Below are 26,918 nucleotides of genomic sequence, written 5' to 3'. Positions count from 1 at the left end.
ATACCTGATGGACACTATTCAGGACCTGGAGCACCAAAGCATATCTTCCTGAATCTTCTGAGAGACGAGATATCCTTGGCTTTATGTCCCAGAGGCAGGGGCGCCGCTAGGGATTTTGGGCCCCATGAAAAGAATCTTTACAGGGCCCCCAACACAGCGGCAAAATTTTTTGATGCTATTTTACATACAATTATGCATTTTAATGGTATTTTTGACTATCATTACCATATTTGTGAAAGAAGAACAGCATGACAGTTGACATGTACAGTAGGGGAAGAACTGAGCACTCTGAATACAATGGAATTCATTTTGAGTCATTTATTTGCTGCACCACTGATGTGTGATTATATGTTAGTTAATAACTTAGTGTCATTATTTTTTCTGTATTATAATTTCATCATCATTAGGGGCCTCTCTGGGCCCCCCTCCATCATGGGCCCCTAGAATCCGTCTCCTTTACCCCCCCTTTTCGGCGCCCCTGCCCAGAGGGCTCTCCGTACTCTCCCACCTCTACACCTCTACACCACTATAGTGCAGGTCCAAGACTTATCCTCATTAAATGTTTCAGTGTCCAGGTGTGAATTCCCCCTCTTTCCAGGGAGAAGAAGGCGCTGGAATCCAAAGGTAATGACATCAACACAATCATTATATTCTTTATTACTTTCTCTAGAATACTCTCTCTCCGGTATGCGTGCACACTGGGTGTCCTTGTTTATGGTAAATTTCACATTTTCACCTTTTTAATGATGTTACAAACCGGGACATTATGCAATCTCTAGTTTATGTGTCCGGTCGTTAAACTCAATCCGTATAAATTGAACCTTCTGCTGATGTTATTTTGCAAAGGCTTGACAAACTGTTTTCCTTCTTTTAATTCATTAGGTTAATAATATTTCGGTTTATCAAGCGACCCTGGTAACTGGCGACTTTCAGCTGAATGCGTCCGGTAAAATAAGTGTTTCATCATTAAAAATATAGGAAACTTATAAGATCTTACTCTTTCCTTCTACAGTCCTGTTTAATTTTCACCATTTATTCATCCATTATTCTTCTGTTGAAGATGAAAATAATTTTGAAATTTTAAACTTAACCCATCAAGGAACCCACAAGAATCACTCCAACACGTCCGTCTTTTACTGGATACTTGCCACTCACCCTGACAGATAAATCAAAGCTGGTGTTTTGTCTGACTGCTTCAGTGACTACTCTTTTACTTAATGTGTGTGAAAGATACAAATTAAAAAATCACCACCAAAATTAATTAAAATAAGTCAACATAAGAAAATTAACTTTCTAAGTAATCAAGGAAAATCCTAATGCTCAAGGGAAGCCTCCTACCCTGGATAAGTACAGGACCTGTAAGTCTCTTTGGGGATCAGACTTGGTATAAATACCGTCAGACAAGTGAAAATGTTCATTATAAAAACATACAGGCAAGTAAGAAATGACCCGCAATGCTAAATCTAATGATTATATAGAATGTCTGTCTCTCTAATAACTTCCAAAATCCAAAACAATTCTGGAAAACTATAATAGCCATAGTAAACACTTCAGATAAATTCCTTTTAATTAAATAAGGGATTGTGATTTGATATTTCATGAATCTCTATCTAATTCCCAATTGTTCAGTAAGCATTATTTAATTTGTCTACTCTGACTTAAATATATACACGCACTACTCTACCATATCGATAATCTGTTACTTAAGTATTAAAAAACTAATCTTTAATCCGTTATCACAGTATTTAAGAATAATGATATCCTATCACCAGCAATCCGGATTTAGACCCAATCATTCAACAACTACTGCTCTTTTAAAATGGACTAATGTGTTTTCAGCATCTGATACTGGCAATCTTACAGGGGCTAATTTGACTGAATTCATGAAGGCTTTTGATTTGGTTGATCATAACCTACTCTTATAAAAACTGTATGCAGGGTTGCCTGTCTCAAAATGCATTATTAAAGTTCATGTTTTGAAAAATCATACTAAAGTGTGTCCAAGAAACAGAATGTCGAAAACCTTCAAGAAAAAAAGTCATAGTACAGTATGTCAAAATATTTCATGAAAAAAAGTCATAGTATAGTATGTGGGAAAATATCATGAAAAAAAGTCATAGTATGTAAAAAAACATTCATGGAAAAAGTTATTAGTATGTCTCAAAAAAGTCATAGTACAGTATATCCCAAAAATGTGTTCGAATAAGTCATAATATAAAGTATGTCAAAAAAACCTGTATATAACTAATTTTTTTTTTTTAAGGTTCTATAGTTGTAAAAGTTTATTTTAAAAAGAAAAACAACTTTGTAACAACCAATTCCTTCATTTTTAATACTTTTCCTTTCTGTTTTCATCGATCAGTTTAGGTATTGGATGCTTTAGGACTACTGTGTGTTCAGTGAGTTATGTGCGAGGGCAGCAAAGAAAAATGTAAACGATGAAACCCAATTGTGGTACAAAAGTCCCTTTATTAGCATATACATTTGTTTTAAAGTACAAATCTTGGTTGCCGCTTCAAAATGTATACATGGATAAGCACATATAAGAAAGTAGCAAAGTTCAGAAGAAGATTTAAAGAAAATGAGGAGAATTAGAAAAAGTATAATGGAGCTTTACAGAACAAGCTTTTCTACTACATTTAGTTATTATACATCAGAAGATTATATTTGAAGGTCTAATTATTTAAGTAGCACTTGAAACATGTCTGGTCATTACGTATCAGAGGGGCCTATAAAACTAGGCCTTGGAAAGATCAAACCAGTCAGTGACTGATGTTTAGTAGCACCAAGATCTCTTCATAATACAGGTTTTTTTTTTACAATCTTATTATTGGCCTTTTTAAACAAACACTTTGGTTGTGGTCATGTGAATTTTAGTTACAACAGCAGTTTTGACAAGATGAAATATTTAGCAAATTATGGTTCCAATCATTATTAAACGTTACACAAGAATAAACACCCTCACTCTGTCACAAATTTGTGCTAATTTAACTACTGCAATAACTTCATAAAAATGTTGTTTCTTCTAATGGAAATCTATGTCTATCTCTGCACAAGTCTTACAAAGGCCTGAACAAACTGGATTAACGGCTCCTGTCCTTCATGGCTTGCTTTAGATCCTGGTGTGGGTGGCTTGGATTGGGTGGAGGGGAGGATGCCGCTGGCCGGAGATGATGGGGAGCCCCTACGGAAGTGGCGGGAAAGGCTCGAGAGAAGAGTGCTCTGGTGGGGGAGAAAAATGACATCATATTCAATAAGTCTATAATAAAGGATAAGTCGGGGGTTATTGTGTTTTACTCTTATTGTCAACAAATCCCATGAAAAGACCAAAACCATCAATGTGTTAGTCCACCTCGCAATACTCTGTGACATCACTGCTCGGTTTATTTAAATCAACATGACAGCCAGTACACATGGGATGATCTTTTCATGATTTCAAGATTTGTTGACAATAAGAATAAGAATAGAATATCACGAGACTGATTCTTAAAAAGATTTCAGATAAATGATGTCTCACCAGTTCAGAGCTGAGCTCCTGTTTGAGTCTTTGTTTGTCTCGAGGGAGGATGGAGGGATCTTTGAGACACCGAACAGCCTGAGAGATCAGCACGTAGAAACAGTTTTCCATGGTGAACATCAGCAGTGACCTGAAGAAAGAAAAGTTCATGTAAACTGAAAGTTCAAAAGCAAAACAAAAAAGTGAAATGAATAGTAATAGGTAATACATTTTTGGAAATAAACTTTTAGTCTAACTTTTGGAAAAAAAACAATAAATATCACGAATGTCTGTCTGTATGAAGCTACAGTCAGTTAGCTTAGCTTTACACTGTTATCATGGTGATTTAGCTAGTCTGGCTCTGTCTGAGGGTAAAAACCTTTGTACCGATTAAACAAAGGACAAATAACGTGATTGGGTACTGTGATGTGCTGGCAGGCAGATTTCGTTGCCGTTAGACATGCTAGGATAGTTGATTTCCCCCTGCTTACAGTCATAATGCTATGCAAAGCTAACCCACCGCTAGCTGTAGCTTCATCTTTCATGGACAGTTATCAAAGAGGTAATTATCTTTTCAGCTATTTCCTTAAATGTCCCATTCAAAAAAATCTTCAAGTAGCAGGTGGGATTTACTCACTTCAGGGCTTGGATCTCCTCTGATGAGGCCAGTGATGCTATGCTCAATGAAACTGGCTCTTTCTTCTTCTCCATCTATGAACAAAGGGCAAAAAAAAACATTCAGGCATCTGCTGCAGGGTGATTTAAAAAGACTACATCGACGTTGAACATCTACCTCGCTCAACATGCTCAGGGCCACGTTGATGGTGGCCAGCAGGGTTCCAAACGAAGGAGCCACATCAGGGTCAAACGCCGGAGTTGTGAAGCTGAGCACAAACAGGGTGCGATACTCTGCCAAGTCCATACTCTGACACACAGGAGACACGGGTCAGTATCTTATTGTCTTTTGTGCAGTGATGGGATACTGATGGAAATATGAGGCTAATCAAAAGGATAAAACTAATTATTAGACTCATTTTGGAGAAAGAGGAACCGTTGGAGCAGAGTAAGGAGGCTGACCTGGTCTAGGAGTATCTGGCAGCAGTCTGGAGTGAAGTGCTGGAGAATCGCCAGGGTTTTGCTGAGGATCTTCAGAAGGCTGCACTGCACAGCCAACAAGGCCTTCTGCTCGGCTTCCTCTCTCTCACTTCCACCGGGTGCTTCTTTGGACGGGGTTTGGGGGGCTCGCTGCGTCCTGGGAAGAGGACCAGGAGGCAACGCTTCGCCATTTTTGGCCTAAAAAAAAAAGATCAAAAGCAAATAAATAGACACCTTCATTTTGACAAACTCATTGTATTGGTTATAATACAGAACAGAAATGTAATGATGCTGCAATGCTTGTGATTATCAAATCATATAAAAAAAAAGGTAGAAGAATTCCTGGTTTCTGACCTGGAGGTAGTGATGCAGCATCTTCTTGCTGTGGAGCAGATACGTGCAGGTCTGACATAGATAACACAGGTTTACCTGCAGGGAGGAAGCAGAGAGAAAATACTGACCAACTGAATACTGAAGTGTCACTGTGACTGCACCAGAGGAGCTGTGCTGTTATCTGAGCTTTCCTCTGGACTTACCTGAACATCTCTGAGCAGTTTGGGCAGGTGGAACTGCCACTCCTTACAGAAGCTCGAGAGCTGCAGCAGGAAACCAACCGTGTGATCCGCCTCGTCCAAACATGCTAGACTCTGCACTGTTCGCACTGCATTCAGACACTGAGCGGAGAGAGAGAAAGAGTAAACGTCAAGATTAGTAATGCAATTGGTCAAGAAAAATAACAGCACACAGATTTTCAGCACCTTAATAATGTTGTGAATGAAAGGTGTGTGAATTAATTCATAAATGTATGCAATAAGACAACTTTCATGACCGTTATACCTGTAGTATGCGTTCTTGATGTACTCCCACAAAGTCTAAGGCGTCGTTGATGAAGTTGTAGCGCAGCGTCTTGAGCAGACTCTCCATTAACGACATGCAGAGGCGGTACACCCCCGGCCAGCAGGCAGAGTCCTGGGACTTCCGGGAGAAACTCTGCTCAGAGACAATGCCATGTTATATGATGTTAGTGCAGTGCTATGTATGTTTAAGTTAAGATATGCTATGTGATAAGCAAGGCAGAGAAATGTTCCTGTAAAGGGATTGCTTTAATTAAATGTTATCACCTGTGATGCTCCGTTTGAAGTCACCTCATAGACGCTCAGTAGAGGGAGGCAGATAGTCTGGATGACTCCAGCTCCAGCAACAGCTGCTGCCCCCTGGAGGACAAATGAAGACACCATCAACATTTGATATTTAAACTGATGGTTTAAAAACATTAAAAAGGATGAAACCAGTGTTGTCTGTGTATCCAAAGTCTGAAATTATGTATCAGTACTTAAATGGTAACAGTCTCTAACAGGTACAATACTTTGTACCTGTGTTTGTTTAAAAATACTGCACTGTCCAGCTGAGCCTTTTAATAAATTAAACTATGTGTATGAGACCCATAATTAAAGATGTATTTCTTCAGACTGAACAAACGGGTTTAGGGCTGAGAACCTATCTATGGTTTTGCTCTTTTCACTACTTATTGGCAAGATGATAAATATAGAACAACACCAGCATTATCCGGATATCAATGAGAAGAATGTGTTTACCTGAGGAGTGCGGGCCAGTGTGAGCATCAGGTGAAGAGCAGCCTCAGTGAAGTAGAGGTTGTGTTTGGATCGCAGGCTGATCTCAACAGCGCTGAGCACCGAGGGCAGAACCGGAACCTTCCTCATCACTGAGACCCAATGCTCACCATCCTCATCGGTGCGACACAGCTCCTTCGCTAAGTGCAGGGCTAACACACACACCTGATTAAAAAAAACAGAGAGAATATAACTTTAATTGGGATCAATAAAAAAAAAAAAAAAAAAAGGAGTCTGGCAATATTTTTTATTTTGTCTATGTAACATCCATATGTTATCCATCTCATCTTACAGCATTGATATTCTTAATAATGACTAAAATAATATCCAAAGCCGTTCTCTTGCCTCAATATGGGGCCTCACCGTTAATGACCTAAACAATTAACATCTAGAAAGTTCAAAGATAAATGTTAAATCGTTGGCTTGAACATGAGACTCTAGACTCCTCTGGAAGGAGGGACATGGAACCAAAGTAGGTGTTGTCAGTCTGATAAAAACCATCTGCAAACAGAACTTCTGTTTCAGCTCACTGTCCATCACTCCTGCTTCAGCTCACCCCATCTCTCTGGTCCTTCTGTGGGCGAAAAGAGTCCGTCTCCATGCTGTCCTCGTCCTCCACCGTGTCCCCCATCTGGCTCATGTGACGAGTATTGTCGATGAGCGCCAAGGCCTCGTCTTTCACCGTCTCACACACAGACAGCAACAGCTGGGGCAGATGGGAAATATCTCCACCTAGTTGACAAATAAAATAAATCAATCAACAAAAATATTGGACTACATACCACTGACGCATTATATCCAAAACATACAACAGAAGACACACGGCTCTTACCGTTGAGTCCCTGAATCTGCAGCACAGAAATGAGTGCAGAGATGATTTTGGCTTTGGTTCTCTCCATCATCTGCTGGTCAGCTTGCAGGACGCTCTCCAGGATCAGGGAGAGGGGAGACAGGATGTCAGGAGCCGTCGCTACCACACTGCAGACATGGAGATAGCAAAAACAGAGTGCATCAGAGATAAAATAGTTTGGATGTGAGAGTGCAAACATATAAAATCTCTCCGTCAAAAGCATGAATACACACCTCTTCCACTGTTTAATGAGGATGAGCAGTAGAGTGGCCATCATGGATCCAAGACGAAGACAAGACACAGACATGGGCGTAGTCAGCTGAAAGAGACACAAAGAGTTAAATACAAAAGAAGTAAAAATGAGAAATGAAAAGTAACATAAATAATAGGAAAACATGTTATGCTATGATGACTTACAGCAGCTTTGGCCCCGTCCAGGACGTCCATGAAAAGCTTCAGTTTGGTCGAGTCCTCTGTTAGCTGCATCACATCAGACTGAAAACATAAAATATACCAATGATCATTCATCACATATTCATGTGGTCCATCTGCAGATTAGCTTTGAGCAAAAAAAGGACTGAATTTCTCAGGCCACTTGAAAAGGTGCAGGACATTAAACAAAACGATCAAAAAAAGAATAAAACAAAAGCTTGAAAATGCCTTCATTGCCTAGAACTGGATCAGACCAATACCAGCATTATATCTTTCCATCAAAGATTAGATTTAATCCGTACAAAAACCTTAAAATGGGGGTAGGGGTTGTGTGCAAGACTATTTCTAGGCCACAAGCAGTGACTTCCTTTTCCTGAGGTTGCCATGCAATAGTCGTTTAACACTAGACGGTTTATGTAAATGAAACTATTGCTCTTTAACATATTATTTAGTGAGCTTTAAAGCTTTTTTAACTAACCAGATGCAGGCTGCATCTGAACCATACAGACAAGAGGGTGGTATTGATCTTCTCATCAAAGAAAGAACATTTCCTAAAATGTTGAAATATTCCTTTAAGTAGCGAGGGTTTGAACTTTACTCTCTAGCTTTATTTTTTCATTATTGAAACAACTGTTTCCGTCATTTTTCATGTGAACAACTGAGTGCATTTATAGTAATATCTTTCCAAGAGAGACTACAAATGTGCATCTTATCTAAGTATTTAATCATGATTTTGTTTGCTGCAACATACGTGGGTTGTGGAGAGAATTAGCAGCATCCTCCAGGCAGAGATTAACATCTGGGTCTCGGGGAAGGAAGAGATGCCTTCCTCCTCCATCTCTGCTACGTGGCACACCAGAGACTTGACATACTGGGACCAGTACTCGTATCGTCGTGCATTGGAAAACTTCTGAAGCCCATCCTTCAGAGACTGCTCCAAGGAACCACTGTTAACAACGCAGACAACATTAACATCAGTTATGGGAGATATGAGCTTAATGAAAGTGATAAATATGAGAATACTGAATTTACCTGACAACATAGTAGATCTCAAGGCCGATGATTTTCATGACAAAAGCACACGTCTCCAGAACACAAGGCTGAAGGGAAAATACAATTCTTAAATTGACATACTTGACATCGTATTTATGCATCATGATTATAGCAAAAAAGAGCCAAATACCTCTGTGGTATCTGAAGGTGGAGTGAGGGTCCCAAAGAGAGGTGTGGTCAAATTTTCCCAAAACCTTTCTCTGTGTAAAAATAAAACAAAGAGATATATTCATCAAACTCCATTATCCAGTGGTGCACATATTTTTGTAAGCTGTCTGAGATAATGTGCTTACTTGGTACGTAAGACAGAGATGGCACTATCTCTGCGATCCTGCCAGAGGGCCAGAAGGAAAGCCAGGGCCGCTCGGTGGAGCAGCGGGGGACACCAATATTTGCCCTGCTGTTTGGAGTCGATCAGCTCCAACACCACATGAAGACAGCTCCACTCACCAAGCAGAAACTCCTACAGCAACAAAAAGATATTTTGAGTCCAGATGCAGAAATAAAAAAAGTAAAACAAACGCACATTATCCCTGCAGTTCACACCTTTGACCCCTCCTTTCCGTCTTTGACTTCCAGGTTGAGGAAAAGCTCGATGAGGCCGGGCTGGGTTTCCACAGCAACGGTGAGGAACTCAAGGATCATGACCTTGATCCTCATGTCTTCTGTCTTGCTCTGCAGCCGAGTGAGGAACGCATCCCTGATGGGCGCCGCATCGCTGCCAAGGCAAGCGTAGACTGACATGGGGGCCACCTACAGACAAAACATGTTCATCATTATTAATATTTACTATTTATCAAAACGACGGATCAACAAATTACGGTTAACAAACACTGTACGTATATAAGTCCTTACGGTGGCGAGCCTTTTGAGCAGCTGGATTGCCAGACGAGGAAGCGCTGGGTCATGTTTGTGGTAAATGTACTTGGCCAAGACAACTATGAGATTGTTGCCATGGCCACCATGTTGGGTCAGGGCCTGCTCCAGAGGGGACACAACGTCAGACGGCGGCTTCAGACGGATGACGTTGTTGGTGACGGAGAAAGCCAGTTTGACTGTCTGGATCAGGATCTGACCGGGACCCTCAGAGCCACAGCTGGACAACATTGGAGAGAAGCAAACATATACAACTATTGAATTTCTAAACCTGACAACAAAATGAGTCCGTAAATATGTAGATGGTTTTGTCTTTTCACCTGCTGGGCTGTGCAGCCAGAACCATATCTATGGTGTCCACTCCAACTCCCATGATGTTGACGACTGCCTGTCCAGCCTCAGTGTTTGCCAGGCTGTAGATGCACAGAGACTGCAGGGTGGGGGTGCTGCATTAGGGGGAAAAAGAAAGAATCAACAACTTAACAAATAAATCAGAGGTAGAATGAGAAGGACTTTCCTTAAAACATGCAGTACAGTTGTATTTGTCAATGTAAAACCTTAAAAGTATATATTTTTTTTTAAGTGAAAATATGGAATCTAAATTAACCAATTTTTATTTCAGTAATGGTTATGTTCATATAACTGTTCCTAACATCCTGTTTAAATTAGCGTTCTGAATTTAGAGAAAACTGTGCAGGTAACAGACTTAAGACAATTGAATCCAAAGACGTCTCCTTACCTGCCCTGGTCCTCTCCCTCTGGACTCAGATTGAGAATGGCATGGATCAGCTCCAAAATAAGACAGCCTGCAGAAACACAGAGCGGCCGCTGTTTATTCAGTTTTTAACTTTTATTTGACAGTCTCGAGGAAAGAAACTTGCCACTCCTGTAGACATGTGCCCTTACCTATCCTCTCCCTGACTCCATAGGTGTTGTAACGCCACTTGTGATACGTGGGCAGCATCTCCTTCAACACCAGCAGCACACAGGGGATCAGGCCTTTGTTCTGAGTGCTGCCAAGCTGACCCTGAAAGAAGAGAGACGTAATGTACATTATAGTGGCAGGACGCCATATTTATAGATCATTATTTTATGTGAAATGGAACCGTTCATCTGCTCAGTGGCCAGAAAACAGTTCAGTGCATCTCTTTCGGTAAAAATCAGTTACCTTGACAAGAGTTGTAATGAGACGAAGGAAGGCGATGGTCACACCATACTCCCCCCTGGGCTGCTCAATCTGGACCAGCAGGTTGCCATAGTTACCTGCCTTCATCCCTTCAGCACTAGAAAACAAAAAGGTTTTGTTCAAATTTTTCAATCCCCCCCAAAAAACAAAAGTCTAATATTTATTTGCCAGTTAAATTAGGAGGCACACAGTACCTTATACACTGAGGCATGCTGGTCAAAGGGCTGGAGGCAAAGGGGAGGAAACCTGTGTGGTGCATACTGGACCACACCTGAAGAGGAAACAGAAAATAGATGAAGTGTGTGAGAAGAGTCATTGACTTTAAATCATTATTTGTTGACCTCCTGTTCACACTGGAAGTACCCAGCATACTCACCTTCCCAGGCATCCTTGCAGCCAGTACAGAGAGGCAGTTCACACAGGACGCGATCACGTCCACTGGAGGGTTGATGACGGACGTTAACCTAACGGACAGCAAACACACAAATGACGGGACAAATTAAGTCTTGATCAAGAGGATTTCAAATAGGAAACACAACATAACAATTACAACTCAAGAGTTTGATATGCGTCTCTGAAGTGAGTATACCTCTGCAGCAACATGTAAATGCGTGAAGTGAGAGGCAACAGACAATCCGACACGGTCCAGTCTGTGCTTATGATCTTATGGACAAGATCCAGGATGGGCTTCACACGTGCACAGTGTGCTATAACATCTGGCACAAGAAAAGGCAGAGAAACACAGACAAGTCAATTATTATGGAACATGAGTGGAATACAAATGTATGAATATGAACAAACAGCTGTGTACCTGCAGTTGATACAACATGGAGCAGCATCTCCACCTCACAGGTGAAGAGAGTCCAGGAGCTGTAGGAGTGTTCCCAACGAACCACGTAGCCCTGATCCCCTCCAATCATCACCTGACCGAGCACTCCTTGTGGCATCCACAAGTTAGTCTGCCCTGAGCCTGACGGTTGGGACAAGATGTTATAGTAGAGGTAAATATAAAATCTTAAATCTTCTATAACTATGTGTAATACAAATATTCATTATCCCTCTTACATTCACAAAATGTTTTTATCTGTATTCAAATCTAACAACCCAAATAATAAACTAACCGAGCGGGTAGAGGAGTTTTGGTGTTTGTCTCTTCCAAAGCGTCTCATCATCCTTGGAGATGACATCGTTGGGCTTATGTTTGTAAACTTGCGTGAAGAAAGACATCTTATCCAAAAAGTTGTACACCTGTCACATAGGGGTTAAAAAAAAAATAATCGACATTGTTAAACCATCAGCAATAGGGAAAAGGTGAGTGTGTAAATGTCTCTGTACTATATGTAAAATCTACCTTTGTAACAGTCGACTTGTTTGAGAGAAGTGCAGTTAGGAGCTGCAACAGAGGTCCGATTTTATGGGGGAACATCCCGACTGCACTGTCCAGGATCATTCCCAATCCCATGTTTGGTTTCTGGATTAAAATTTGACAAACAGGACAAATTGTCAACATTTTTTTATGATTTATCCAATTTAATTAGGAGCTTTTCTTTCTTTGTTTTTTAATCACCATTTCCCAAAAGACTTCCGCCAGACTGGGAGCGGAGAGGACCTCACAGGCAGCATCGATCAGGTGTGAGCACTGTGTCGCCACACCATCAGTCTGTAAGAGACATTATATTGATGCAAGTTACAAATACAAATGTGAGTGAGAAAGTTTAACATATATAATTGTAAAAATCTGGATGTTTACCTGTAGGCTTTCCTCTTCAAAAGAAGTGATCACAAATGAGAGAAGACCGTAGATACACATCTTTGCTGTGCTTGCTGTACACTGGAGAGAAAAAGAGATGACAGACTTTAGTATAACCTAGACATTGCCAAATACATATGTATGATTGTATTGCTGTGTCATATATTTTTACAGGAAGTAATGAAAGTTTTTGATGCACAAATGTTATGGTTTGTTAGTGAAATTTGCCATTTTCAAGAGTCACACTAACAATATATAGCAAAGTATATTTTCTCAGTGCACTGTCTTTATTTCAATGTCTGGCAGCACTGAAGATATAAACCACAGCTTGAGGGGTTATGATTATAAAACCTGAAGTTTGATTTAGCTCAGATTCTGAATATCAAACTAATCAGCATGTTTCCCTGCTGCCAGGTGGTTTTCATTCTGGGCATCTCATTAAAGACTGATTTAGGTCTGAGGCCCCATGTGATTACATTTAACTACCTGGTTAAGAAAACTAGAAGCTCTCTGAACTCCTTTAATAGCAGTGACAAGACAGTTCTTGTTGAAGTGAGGCTGTTTTTCTTTAATTTAAGTTTATAGATATTTTTTCAAACCTTCTAAATAACAAGTTTTGTCCAAGTGTGCATCTCTGTTCTCTTACATTATTCCCTGAGACTCCGAGGCCTTTCAGCATGGTTGAAATGTACTTGAAAACCCCGAGCTGCAGGGCGGTGTTTCCTATCCTCCTGATCACGGGGCTGGACTCGTCTGGTCTCAGAGTGTGTCTCAGCAGGACCCAGGCCAGCAGCACCGGCCCATGATGAGGGATGTCGCCAAATGTCAACAGCAGCTGATCCATCTCCTGGAATAAAACAGAGGAAAAATTGGAGGTTTCTAAGTCTGTGTGGTTTATTCTGCGTGCCCAAATCAGTTTACACACTGTATGGTTATGTTTATTGCTCCACGGTTACTTTAAAGAACATTAATGTATGCTGCATGTAGAGACTGGGGTCAAACCTTGATGACTTCAGGAGCATTAGAGAACTGATGCTGCTCTGTACAGTCTTCCAGAGCACACTTGTGCAGGAAGTCTATGTCCATTCCCTCCACGAGGATAAGAGAGCTCAAATATCTGCAGGCCAAAGAAACATACAAGTAATTAAACACTACAGAAGTATCAAGATATGTTTGAGATAATCTAGTTAGCTGGATACATCCAACACAGTATACAGACAAGTTTATTTAGTGATTGTCCAATTTATTAAGTATTTTGGTCATAATTCTTCAGGAACAAAGTCAATCTCTTTAAAGAACTATGGCTTATGTTATGCGTTTATTTATTAAAACAGATAAAAGCACATCTTAGTTGCATTTGGTTAGCATTCACCAGCAGTACTTTCCATCTGCTAAATTTGCATTGTACTGAAGTACAATTTTAGTTTTTAATTAAAGTCACAAACAAACAGGCATGCTATTTACACAATACTGGGGGACATCTCCCTTTAAATAAACAAAGACACAATGAGTGCTCCTACCCGATGCGGTCAACCAGTGAGTCCATGCTCTTGTCTACTAGGTGTCTGTTGGTCTGCCGCAACCCGAAGCCTTCTTCTTTGAACATTTTGGTGAAGCTCAGCAGGTCGGATGGGCTCATCTCAAAGTAGGCGTAATACAGAAAGATGATCTCCAGCAGCAGAGACTGTTCCCTCAGACACTGTAGGAACCACAGTGACACCTGCCTCTCCGTCTAAAAAAACCATTAAAAAAAACCATTTTACAACCTTTGATGGACAAACGTCACCATCTGAGTAAAATGTTACAATATACAGTACAGTATTAAGGTATTGACCAGATATGAACAAAAATGATCACCATGAGGTTTCCGTGAGTTTCCCATGTTGGTGCTTCTGCTTTGAAGAGGTTTTCAAACTGCGACTGGTACCTGCTCACCAGATCCTTCTCCAGTTTATTGACACAGTTACTGTACTCCGCCTGGATAAAAACAAACACATCCAGTGTTATTTATAGAAGCAACAACAAATAACCATATTTTCAGGGGAAAAATGCACAATGTTGTGACCAAAATCCAGCTGCTTCTCACCCTGTAGGGATGTCGCTCATCCTGAAAGTATGTCAGTAGGAGCAGGACACATCTGAGCAGGCACATGCGCTCCTCGTAGTAATAGTCAGCTACCTGTGAATCCACACACAGGAAGTATGAATATCATGCCGAATCAAGTGCAACTATACAGCAAGTGTGAATAGCTCCAGATCTCTGTACTGACCTTCAGCAGCAGTGCTTGGCTTTGTCGCTCATCCTTGAGAACAACCTGTATGGAAGACTCTGTTAGCCACCATCTGAATGTCTTTCATAGAGATATCTATCTGGTTACCATCGTGTGTTCCTCATGAAATACAGAGACCATAATGCATTGTATAAGTGACAAAACACAGTACCACTAAAAAAAAAAACTTATCAACTAGGTGATATTATATATACATTTTTCTGTGAGAACTGCATCTGGAAGATACTTTGTTTTTGTTTGTGCGCCAAGATTTCAGACAAGACACAAATTCCAAAAAAATACTAAAAAAGTGGGAACAGACACCTTTAAGGAATCTCGGGTTCCTCTGTAGTCCTCCTGTAGGTAACACTGTAATAGATGCACACTCTGTTGTTCATCAAGCCCCTGTAACATTATTAAAGCATTACATTAGTATCAAATCATCATGAAATGCACCATAAAATGAAGAAAGTGAATCTGATATTTTTACATAAAACAGGCATTTTTTAATCTTACCAATAATTTACTGATCCTCAGACCAAAATCCTTCAATGGTTGTGCAACATCTTTGTTCTCCTTCACTTTCCCAGCAGAGGACGAGCTAGAACAAGTGATACCGACAATTACCATTTCTATTGTTATGAATAATAGTGGATTTGATGTTAGGATAAAATAAATGTAACATACCTGGGTGGCTTATAGTAATTGAGTCCTTGATGCAGTCTGTCCCAGTGTCTGTCGAGCTCTGCCTCTATTTGAGCCTGTGCCCATCAAACATTTCATATAAAGAGGGAAATCAGTTGTGTCATTTCCTGCATTATCTAAATAACAATATGTTGTGAGTGGATAAGAAATATAGTTTCTTCAGAAGTAAATATATTTATTATCCATCATAAACTCTGATTAAACCTCCACACTGTGAAGCTGAAGCACAGAACTGTAGCATATAAATCACATAAGGATGTGTGACAAGTAGACATACCGGTTCTCTCAGTGCAGACCTTCCCAGCAATATGGTCCATAGTTCTCGACTGCTCCTAAGAGAATAATGGGTGTATTTTAGCAAATAATTAAAATGTGTATTACACAGGAGAGGAGCTATCACTTCATCTGCATATGAAAGTACAAGTGTATCTAATTGACGGATTAAGAGTGGGCATTATGATCATTTACATTGTGACCAATTTGTTGACTGTCAGAACATTCAAAGCTATTTCTTTGATATTTGGCCTTTTCAGATATATATATATAGATACATATACAGTACCAGTCAAAAGTTTGGACACACCTTCTCAATCAACTACTTTGAAGAATCTAAAATATAAAACATGTTCTGGTTTGTTGAGCATTTGTTTGTTTACCACATAATTCCATATGTGTTCCTTCATAGTTTGGATGTCTTCAATATTAAAAAAATTAAAAAGAAAGAAAGAAAAACTATTGAATGAGAAGGTGTGTCCAAACTTTTGACTGGTACTATATATATATATATATATATATATATATATATATATATATATATATATGAGTTTGTTTTTAGGCTTATCCAGTTAAATTCCTGACAGATCAGTATATTAAAATAATATATGTATTTTGAACTATATATATCATTACAGATACATGCTTTAGTTTGTGTTGCTGTGCGTTGTATAATTAATTTATTGTAAAAGGTCATGGATGCATTAAAAACACTAATATTACACATTAAACTCAACATGAAAAGTGTCAGTTCAGTTTATTTGATTTATCCACAGTGTGAAGGCTGAAGTAGTGAATACGGCGGCTCATGAGTCCAATTTTAAACTCTGCAAAAGCGAAAGGGTAATGTGTCCTATCACAGTTATTTAAGCTAACGTACCTAGCGTCCCTCTCTTATCCTCTGTCAAAACAAACCATGTCCAGTTAATTGGAACAAATTACGATTCACTTAAACAACAAACATGTTGGTCTCCTCCTTATCCAGTTAAAAAACAAAAACAGTTATAGTCCACGCGTCAACTTCACAGACATGTTGTCATGCGGCTGACACACCGCGCTGCTGAAAAGCCATTCAAATGTAGCCCTTGCTAAGCTAAGTTAGCATGGTGCTAACAACTCAAAAGACACACTGTCGAATATCAATGTTCCCGTCTGCAGGGCTTAATAAAAAGACATGTTGTGTAGAAATGTCTGCTCGCTGATAGATAATCAAAAACTATTCAAACAACGCAGTCGTTAGCTAAAGTTTATCGCTACATGCCTACCTGACACTCATCTCTGATTCCGCCATCTTCGTTCCTGCTCTGTGATTGGTTGGACGTGCTGTGTCGTCATCACCGACGTAGGCGACTTCTTCTTCGCTGGTATTCTTATTGTTGCATGACTGCCTACGGTGATATGATTACTGCCACCTTCTGGTGAGAAATGATATCCGCCGATTTCCACATAATTCTCAAGAAAACACATTTAAAAACAAAAAAAATTGAAGCATTTCACTCTACATATTATATTTATTATCACAATGTTTTTTTGCATGCTAATAAGTGTGATTTATATGATATATTGTACTAACTATAATGCAAATAAGGCTGTAACATAATAAAACAAGTATACACAGAATTTGCTTTCATAGCTAAACAATTTTATGTAATTTAAAAATATATAAAAAATAATAATAATAATAAAAAAAATGAAAACCACGCCTTTTTTACGGCTGCATCACGTGACCCGGCTGTCAAACATGGCCCCCTCCTTCTGGGTGTGAATGAAACGACAGCTGACAAAGGAAAGAAATCTGTCAAAAAGGGACGCCGCCGACTCATCTAAACACCGCAGCTCTGTGCAGAAAACGCAGCACCTATGTGGTATGTTCGCTCGTCTTTGCTGGTATTGTTTTTCCATTTCCATTCCGCCTGCAGCTTTGCCCTCTGTGTCGTTGTGATACCTCAGCTGTGTTCCGTCCGACGATGCAGCATCCTTGGTTAGATTTAGCTGCTTCCCTCTGTGCAGTATCACCATGGATTCAAACAAATGACTGGATACTTTGTATTCTTTTCAGCAAAAACAAAAGGTTGATCAAATGGGTTACAGCTGATGTAGTAAGAGCGTGCATTCCTCTGGGGTTTAGTTCATGTGCTTTGTGTGGTTTTTTTTTTTTTTTTTTTTAATGCTGACTTGGTGAAGGTTCAGTGTGGCCATAGTTCATGACAGAAAGCAGATAATGGATGAGCAAGGTTCACTGTTAGGCGAAGCGAAGATACCCTTATGGTCTCACAACTACTGCACCCAATAATGCCTGCTTGCCTTATTCTATTTTTGTACTGATTTGTTTATTTCCTAACCTCAGGTTTATTTGTCCTCCTTCTTTGCTGCAAAAGGATGGAGTGTGCCAGAGAGAGGAAGTGACAGAAGAAGTCCTTCATTGTTGCAGACCATCTGTTCAGATCAAACCCGTCCTCCCTCCTCATGAGTCTCCAACCTGCAGCCATGCTGATCAACCCAGCGCTGGTGGAGTCCTCTGTAGTCTTCGCCGTGTTGCTGTGCGTCCACATGGCGCTCTGGAACCAGCACTCTTGGTGCTGCATAGCCCTCTTCATCCAGGCCTTCTACGTGCAGCACAAATGGGACCGCCTGCTCAGGTCGGGGGGCGCCGTGTTCCAGTTCCGTCCCACGGCGAACAGCGGCATCGTCCCGGCCTCCATGGTGATGCCTCTGCTGGGCTTGGTGCTGAAAGAGAAGTGCTCGGCCTCGGGGAATGTCTACTTTGAGCGCTTCTCCATGGTGGTCACCATCACGGGCATGATGCTGGCTCTGTTCCTCTCGTTGATCGCGCTGGGCATCACCAGGCCTGTGCCCACCAACACTTGCGTGATCGCAGGCGTGGCCGGTAGTGCGATTCTGTACACGGCCAAACAGACGCTGACGGTATCCGAGGTCATCGAGGTCCTGGAGGTTCTGTTGATCTTCGTTTACCTCAGCCTGATTGTGCTCTACCTGCTACCGCGCTCCTTCACGCCCGGAGAGGCGCTCCTCATCGTCGGTGGGATCAGTTTCATCGTCAACCAGCTCATCAAGCGTTCCCTGAACCTGGCGGAGGTCAAAGGTGATCCAGTGAACTACTTCCTGCCGGTCATCGTGGTGGGTTCGCTCTTACTGGGTGTTTTCTTCGCCCTGCTCTTCTGCTTCATGGAGTCCGAGACCTGGGTCTCATCACTTTTCTTCCACATGATGACAGCCGTTCTGGGTCTGGGCATCCTCATGCCGTGGCTCTCCCTGTTCATCGGCCGCCACCCCATCATGTGGCTGTTGGACTTCATCACGTTAAATGACCGGAGACTCTGTCTGCTGGGGTACTGGGTGTTTCTGGCTGTTGTGGCCACTTGTGTTGTGCTACACCAGAACTACCAGCGCCAGTCCGGCTCCAAGAAGCACCAGGCCTCCACTGTGGTCAGAAAGTACTTCCACCTGATCGTGGTGGCCACGTATGTTCCGGGTCTGGTGTACGACAGGCAGCTGCTCCACGTGGCGTCGGTGGGCTGCTTGGCGTTTTTCCTCTTCCTGGAGTACATGCGTTACTTTCGGATCAGGCCGCTGGGTCAGCTCCTCAGACAGCTGCTCACTTTGTTCCTGGATGAGCGGGACTCCGGGCCTCTTATTCTGACCCACGTCTACCTGCTGATCGGCATGTCTCTGCCCATCTGGCTGTTCCCCGGGCCCTGCGCCCCTAAGGGGATTCTACCCGGTGCAGGCGGCCTGGTGCCGTACGCGGGTGTGCTGGCCGTGGGGGTCGGAGACACTGTGGCGTCCGTGTTCGGCAGCACCATGGGGGAGATCCGTTGGCCCGGCACTAAGAAAACCATGGAGGGGACGGCGACATCCGTGTTCGCCCAGATCATCGCCGTGGCCATGTTCCTCATCTTTGACGGGAGCATCAATCTGAACTCCACCTACTCGTGGATTGTTGGCTCCATCACTCTGGTGGCCATGCTGGAAGCCTACACCTCCCAGATAGACAACCTCCTACTCCCACTCTACCTCTTCATCCTGCTGTTGCTTTGACCGGACAGATGGCACAAAAAAAAAAAAGATCACTCCCACTCTCCTCAGATCTTTCTAGGGGGAAGAAAGATTGATAAGTTTGAAGAAATATGAAAGAAATTGATAGAAGAAGTAAAATAAGTCTCTTGTGAAATGGTCAGCACTACAATGGAGCACTAAATAAATCAGCTTCTTACTTTATGTGGCAGTGGACATGATGTTAGCATGACATTACAGTCTGTGGCCCTCAGATCGTCATTTCGGTATCAGTTTCTTTGAGGAAAGAGACGATCATTTCAGAAGAACTTACTGAGAAATGTGGATAAGAGCTGCTAATATTCTTTGAGCTGCGTCTGTAGAGGCAGGAGGTGGTGTTTGGTTTCTCTGCGCGTTACCGTCCCGACGCCAACAACTCCTGAATTATACAACAGGAGATTAGCAAAGTGGAAAATGTCCTTTAAAGACTCGTTGACGGCACAGACACTCCTAAATGGCACGTTATGATCGCCCTATCTTGTGCCCCCTTTTTCTTTTGCAAACGGACACACAGCTCTGTATTGCCTTTGAAGAACATGATTTAAAGTTAGCTTATTGATGATCTTTTTCCTCAACATTTTTTATTATGAGATGATGTCGCCTCCCTCCCCCGATGGCAATATGAAGGACTTACTGCTGAGAGTATTTGCCTTAAGAAGTATATTTTCTATCACACGTTACCTACTATTGTAGATGAAAGCATGACGGCCCCTCTCTCAACTCTTCTTTATAAGGGCTGATTCATACTTCATATGCTCTTGCATGACACTAATGTGAAATTCCGTACTGTAACACGTACACAGGTATCCTAGACTATATTTTTGTCTGAGGTTTGATGGGACCCTTTAGAGGTAACCTTAATAAATACATTTCCTTGTGACACTGAGCCTTCAAACCCCGGCATATATTTGGATCCTGTAGATAAGCGTTGGGCCAAAATGATGAACACAAGCCCCTTTTCTTTATAATGTCTTTCTTTTGCAACAATTTATCAAATTTATTTAATATTTGCTCCACAGAAATATCCACAAAAATGCCACCAGGTTTCATCGCATCGTTCTTGAAAGAAGACGCTACAATTTATAACCTGGAACTTGTTTTTTTCAGAATGAATTAATTACCAGCCTTAATGATTATGTTTATCTGTAAGAGTTCTTTGGTGTTTTTTTCCATGTTGATTCAATTTATAAGCATGTTCCTACTAGTATTTTGTTTTTGCAATCATCCTTACAGTTTTTAAAAATGTAATATAGCATGTCGAATGCATCAGAGAAGAAAATTGCCATGGCTCCTATTTTATTCAATTTGTTTAACACATATTTAATGATTCAGAAGCAGGACCCGTGTGACTGACTCAGTGATTGAAAACACATTAATTATTTTGGTTTGATTTAAAAAAAAAAAAAAAAATACACATAAAAGGTTTCGATGTTGTGGTTGATTGTCATTGAAACATACATTTGAGTTGCTTTTCAATCAAGTTGCATCTTGAACATGAACATACTTGAAAATAATGCTTACTTTTGTCTGTAAAAATAGGAATCTGCCATTTTGTTCTGACATAAAAAAAAGACTTTGAAGAATAATAAAGTTGGTTAATAAGAATTGTTGATGAGGAGTTACTGAATAAAAGTAGGCATACATTTCAGATGTTTTGTCTCCATGGAAAATTGATCAAAAAGTACAAAAATAGTTTACTTATTCATTTTCTAATGTATTAAAAACTTCTCATTTAAAAACATTAAAACAATCATCAAGTCACCATTAATCCAGTATTAACTTTGCCGTCGAACAGACTACATACCAGTCTACCACGAGAGAAATGGCAGCATGATTTTCCGCGGTTAAAAACATTTAAGACATGTTCATCAGGAAAGAAAGGATCTTGTGTTTCTCCATGAACTGCAGCACCAAATGCCAAAAAAATTAAATCCTTCATTTTGTGTAGAGAAGTGGGAAAGGAAGCTCTTCTGTGGGTTGCAACCTTTAAAGACCAAGAAGAAGGAAATTACTTGAGTTGCATTGAGAAATAACACAATCCTCCTCTTACAAACTAAACGTTGAATTTTACAAGCAATAAAACACCATCGATCGATAAAACAAAGGCTGCCACATCTATTCTTGATCTGGTACGACCTGTAGCTTATGGTGGCTAATGTTAGCTAACTTTATAGATATGTATTGCTCCAACACACATTACAGAGTCAGTTTGATGAGTGCGTTTTAGCGTTTACCATTATTCTATAGTCGTCACTTATGGCCACATTATGTAGTCTCGATACAGGAGCGACTGTGGCTAACATGGCAGTTCTTCATTTACTAATATTCTCTAAAGTCTGTATACAAAAACATAAAAAAATAGGAATAAAAGAAACACCACAAGGCCACACAGCTCTACTTTACTCTCACCAGTTGTCGGGGCTCCAGCGGGTGTCCTGGGCTTCCATGAGGTGGAAGGTGTAGACGTGGCGAGAGTCCTCTGAGGTGTTTTCGGCACTGCGATGCACCACCTCCCCGTGGATCAGGACTACACCACCTGGACACAGAGCGGTTGATGGATAGGTTGGAAACATGCAACAGCTGACCAACCCTCACAGCTTTGTTGGTGCTAAACAGTACTTATGCTGTATTTGCTATCAATTAATCAAATAACTTGCTTACTCTTTAAAATGTCCAAAATTATGGCTTGTTTTTGTCCGACCAACTGTCAAAAAAACGTATAACTTTATAATTATATAAAAACTAGCAAATCTTCACATTTCAAACAGCTATTGTTTTTCGTTTTTGCCAGATAAATCCCTTTAATATTTAATCAATCATCAAAATAGTTGTAGATTAGTTTGATTCATGAAAGGAATAGTTTCACGTTTAGGGAAATATATATTTTTCTTTTTTCTTGTCTAGATGAGAATAATAATACCACCAGTCATGTCACGTTAATATGAAGCTACAGCCATCAGCCGGTTAGCTTAGCTTAGCATAAAGACTGGAAACAGGGGGAAACAGCTAGCCTAGCTCTGTGCTAGTGTAACAAAATCAGCAACTCTAAATTGTAAATGTTATTGTTTATTGGTTTAATTTGTACAAAAAACAAAGCGTAAACGTGACAAATGTTTTTTATAGTGGGGTATTCATGTGTGGGACAATTTCTGGGCTGGACGTCCCACACTCTTAAAAAATGAAGGAATGTATTTCCAAAACTGTCAAACTATTTCTTTAAAATACTTTTTGTTTCAGCACTATAAAATGCACATTTTGCATATAATTATTTTAGACACTTTACAAAAATGACAGCCTCAGCCAGAAAATGCTTGAAAATACTAATATCTTAATTATCTTTAATTAGCCCACTTAAATTTAAAGACACACGTTAATTACCTTTTTTAACAGGTGCAGCGACAAACTTCTCGTCTGCGTGGGTCTGCTCTCGACCGGCGAAGTCTGTCAGGGGAAAGGTGCCCTGTGGTGTCCGCACCATACGGCGAGAAATGCCACCTGGGCAAAAACAAGATTTGAACACCCCAAATCACAAAGTATGAAAGAGAAACAAAGTACAACAGAGTCAGGTTAGTTATACAGTGAGCTTACTGTTTTGTGACCCCGGGATGAACCACAGGCAGCCGTTGTTAACAGTGGCATCTTCCAGGGCGATCCACAGCCCCATTACTCTGCCCAGGGGCTCCGTGTACAGAAATGTGGCATCTTGATGAGGCGTCACTAAAAAAAACCCAGATAAAACAATGTGCTTTAAAATATATTTCATAGACAAATTCATGAGTTTTACATAAAAGGTTCTGTATTGTTTCAATCTATTAGTTTTCTTACCTTCTCCACCAAACCCTGGTTGCTGGAGGAGTGAGAAGGAAAATGTATATCATATCCTGACCTGAACTACACAAACATCATCATCTGACACTACAGGGTATTTAATAGAGAGACTTTACCTTAAAGATGAACATGCTCTGCAGTATCACAGGACTAACAAGACCCAGCTTCTTTGCCATTCCCTACAAAAAAAACAGTTCTGGGTGTTGGTTATTGTATGACTCATTCTCTGATTTATCCCTCAACAGCTCACTCACCTGGACTTTGGGTGAATGTGTAACTTTTTTGTACAACGGCTCATAGGCATGTAGAGCTGCAAAGACCAAAAACTGGGATTAGTCATGAACTTTTGGAAAACTATCTGCGCGTGATGTTTCGGGAGATTCAATCTGATAACTCACCGTGTCCAACTTTATTTAGCGACCGCTGTTTTGGAACAATGAATTCCCCTGTAACACAAGAAAATGCTTTATCTAATTTGGGCCTTTTGTCATATAAAAAATAATAACTTGTAAACAGAGCTCACCTTTGTCGTCAAAAACTCCCTTCTCAAAGAAAAAGCGGATCTTGTCTCCACTGGTGATGAAATAGTCAGCATTTCCCTGCGTTGCAAAGAGGAGAGACAAACCACACTGTGACTGACTGGACTGTTGACATAAGCGGTTTCTATTAGCCTAAAAGGACACCTAGGGTCGAGGTAAACACTGTGAACCAGTGGAGAGGTGAAGTACCTTAAGACTACGTGAGCCTGGTCATGAAGTGGAACATAAGTGGGAACCTTACCTGCATCTTTAAAGTGCAACATGATGGAAAGCATGTGAAAGAAACATTATGGGATGAAAACTGTGAGTCGCTGACGGTGTTTAATACTCATCTCACACGGTTCTGGGTAGCATTAGGTCACCTGTTTTTTGAGCTGCTCATCGTGATAGGTGGAGAAGGTGGTGCGGCAGTGCGCCGGGACGTCCATGTGGTCAACAATCTCTGACATCCTTTGCCTCAGCTCATCGCACTCCTGGGAGGACAGCAGGCCGTCCAGAACCACGTATCCATCCTCCATGTACTTTAAAAAAGGGAGGGAAGTGCTGTTGAGTCAAAATCAATCAGGAGTCCAAACATCCCAGTAGTTCTTCTTTCATGTATTTGTCCATGTTTTTCTTTTCTGTACAGGATTTATAATCTCAATGTGGAATATTTCCATTTGATTGAATAGGGAATGTCTTGGGTTTGAATATTTCACTTGGTGTAAATTATTTAGTTTCAATTAGGAGCTGGGACATACTGATCCTTCATGTCTAGGTCCAATTTCCCCCAAAAATGCAAGTCAAGTAGTGGAGGGCTCTTTGTTTTTCACAAATTCAGATCTATTTCAGGGACAGATAATCACCATTTACACATTTGAATTACATTATTTAATGATAAAAAGTGAAAAGAAAAAGTCCTCCGTTTGCATGTCTTGGCTGTGTCCTGCCTATTCATACTAGGTCAACTAACAATTATTTACATTTAAGAAAGATTAAAAGGTTAATCTGGCAAATATTTGCCCTATTGATCATTTTTCAAAACTCCAAGGTTTAGAACATTTTATACAATTTACTATCAGATAAACTAAAGAAATGCAGGAATCAGAGGGTATTTTTCATGGCTTAAACTACTTTTAAATAATTATTATATTGAATAGTGTGCGCTTTATTTGCCATTGATCGATTAATCAAATGGTTGTCTCCACCACCATTCACACAAACACTGTAGAGGAGGAATCTTTAAGTCCTATCTGGGGTAAAAGGTACACACTGTATACATTCTCTATTAAATTACATAATTACATAATATTGTATGACTGTTGACTTTGAAGAACATCTGCTCTTGAAAGGTGCTTCACTGTTAAACATACTAGTCTGTAAAAGAGTCTCTTAAGCTTAGTGTTTATGTCCTGGTTGTATCTTAAGTCCTCTCCAATGCCTCAAGATAAACATGGAAAAATGTCTTCACAATGTCTTCACATAGAATAAACATTTGCTTTTGCTGGTGCAGACTGCCTTCAACAGGACACTTGTGGCTGCAGGTTATGTAATGAGTCATGTGCTGTCATTTAAACATGAGCTTTTGTGCATTTAGGTAAATCTCACTGTAGCCTTGCTGTTTTATTTAAAATTCACCCTCACCTTTTGCACATCCCGATCCGTCATAAGGTCCATGGTGTTCTGTTTGGACAGTATCTGATGGTTAAACTCCAACCGGCACCAGCACTGATATCCGACCACGTGACACGGCTGAATCAATTAAAGTGTAGCCCCACAGAAAGGCCGTAATAGGATTTTGGACTTTAACTCTTTCGTTGCAACACAACAGCCTGCTCGTGGTGGTGATGTAGTAGCTCAGCATGGCCTCTAGGTGTCACTCGTGTCGTGGGTGTGACCTTCTTATGTGGAAATAAATACAGGTGAACTACAGCGCCATCTCGTGGACACTCAGGTGTATTGACGAGGCCTAAAACGTGGTAGAATGAAACCTGGTACATTTACTCAAGTAAATGAGTAGCTCACTTCCGTACAAATTTGAAGTACTTGTACTTTACTTGAGTATTTACAGTACCAGTCAAAAGTTTGGACACACCTTCTCATTCAATGGTTTTTTCTTTATTTTTATTTTTTTCTACATTGTAGATTAATATTGAAGACATCCAAACTATGAAGGAACACATATGGGATTATGTGGTAAACAAACAAATGCTCAACAAACCAGAATGTTTTATATTTTAGATTCTTCAAAGTAGTTGAATGAGAACGTGTGTCCAAACTTTTGACTGGTACTGTAAATTCATGCTACTTAATACTTACTATAGATATACACTATAATCTGTATTTTTTGCTCCAATTTATTTGATTTTACCAACAAAACGTACAATAATATGAAATATGATTCACTGCTAGAGATTAAAAATACCCATGAGAAAAATACTATTACGATGCTTTATGCTTAATATTGCAGCATAATTGCTACTTTTATTTAACTAAAAGGATCAGAATGTTTTACTCCCCCACTGCTGAGATGTTTAATACAGGGTCATAGCTGTTGGAATTAATAATTTGCTAATTTTAGTAATTTTGTAAGGGTAAGAAAAGGTAATTTCATAATTCTGACTCTCAAAGTATGTGACCACGGGCACCTCCAGTTACAATCTGGAGACATTTTAAAGCTATTTATTACACACAGTAATAAATATGTTGCTGTGCTTTCTCCACTCACACAAGTCAAAATGTCTGCAGAGAATAAAGGTGTTTTTGCCAACTTCATCATCCATCCATCCATCCATCTTCTGTTACCGCTTATCCAGTTAAGGGTCGCGGGGGTGCTGAAGCCGATCCCAGCTGTCAATGGGCGAAGGCAGGGTACACCCTG

The 26,918-nt window shown here is 40.4% G+C and overlaps 3 protein-coding genes across 4 annotated transcripts; 1 reads left to right on the top strand and 2 right to left on the bottom strand.

Moving 5' to 3' along the window:
• Positions 1-2,461: 2,461 nt before the first annotated feature.
• Positions 2,462-16,966, bottom strand: nup188 (nucleoporin 188). The gene is made up of 43 exons (XM_054612835.1): positions 16,883-16,966; positions 15,622-15,676; positions 15,327-15,400; positions 15,156-15,240; positions 14,964-15,044; positions 14,640-14,684; positions 14,456-14,548; positions 14,227-14,346; positions 13,890-14,101; positions 13,372-13,486; positions 13,016-13,216; positions 12,370-12,450; positions 12,187-12,279; positions 11,971-12,090; positions 11,741-11,867; positions 11,431-11,589; positions 11,209-11,335; positions 10,996-11,083; positions 10,814-10,890; positions 10,602-10,716; positions 10,340-10,460; positions 10,173-10,239; positions 9,754-9,879; positions 9,413-9,653; positions 9,104-9,310; positions 8,851-9,020; positions 8,688-8,757; positions 8,537-8,604; positions 8,256-8,451; positions 7,490-7,567; positions 7,306-7,391; positions 7,055-7,200; positions 6,779-6,954; positions 6,187-6,387; positions 5,713-5,805; positions 5,429-5,581; positions 5,128-5,265; positions 4,946-5,020; positions 4,574-4,789; positions 4,290-4,421; positions 4,134-4,207; positions 3,518-3,647; positions 2,462-3,222 (listed from the first exon to the last, which is right to left on the bottom strand). Exons 1-43 carry the CDS (start codon positions 16,906-16,908, stop codon positions 3,043-3,045), a joined length of 5,238 nt encoding a protein of 1,745 aa, XP_054468810.1. The 5' UTR covers positions 16,909-16,966; the 3' UTR covers positions 2,462-3,042.
• Positions 16,967-17,320: 354 nt separating this feature from the next.
• On the top strand, positions 17,321-21,112 carry dolk (dolichol kinase). 2 transcript variants are annotated; one of them, XM_054612810.1, is made up of 2 exons: positions 17,321-17,482; positions 17,996-21,112. In XM_054612810.1, exon 2 carries the CDS (start codon positions 18,084-18,086, stop codon positions 19,674-19,676), a length of 1,593 nt encoding a protein of 530 aa, XP_054468785.1. In that variant the 5' UTR covers positions 17,321-17,482; positions 17,996-18,083; the 3' UTR covers positions 19,677-21,112. The 2 variants fall into 2 exon arrangements, with proteins under 2 accessions (XP_054468785.1, XP_054468786.1); XM_054612811.1 differs by having other exon boundaries at positions 17,396-17,482; positions 17,965-21,112.
• Positions 20,648-25,904, bottom strand: phyhd1 (phytanoyl-CoA dioxygenase domain containing 1). The gene is made up of 11 exons (XM_054612812.1): positions 25,682-25,904; positions 24,421-24,579; positions 24,043-24,118; positions 23,918-23,965; positions 23,774-23,829; positions 23,636-23,698; positions 23,517-23,538; positions 23,280-23,408; positions 23,070-23,186; positions 22,101-22,227; positions 20,648-21,675 (listed from the first exon to the last, which is right to left on the bottom strand). Exons 1-11 carry the CDS (start codon positions 25,712-25,714, stop codon positions 21,627-21,629), a joined length of 879 nt encoding a protein of 292 aa, XP_054468787.1. The 5' UTR covers positions 25,715-25,904; the 3' UTR covers positions 20,648-21,626.
• Positions 25,905-26,918: the final 1,014 nt, after the last annotated feature.

Source organism: Anoplopoma fimbria, chromosome 14 (genome assembly GCF_027596085.1).
Source record: "Anoplopoma fimbria isolate UVic2021 breed Golden Eagle Sablefish chromosome 14, Afim_UVic_2022, whole genome shotgun sequence".
NCBI classification, from domain to species: domain Eukaryota; kingdom Metazoa; phylum Chordata; class Actinopteri; order Perciformes; family Anoplopomatidae; genus Anoplopoma; species Anoplopoma fimbria.
This window is presented reverse-complemented; position numbering and strand designations above follow the sequence as displayed.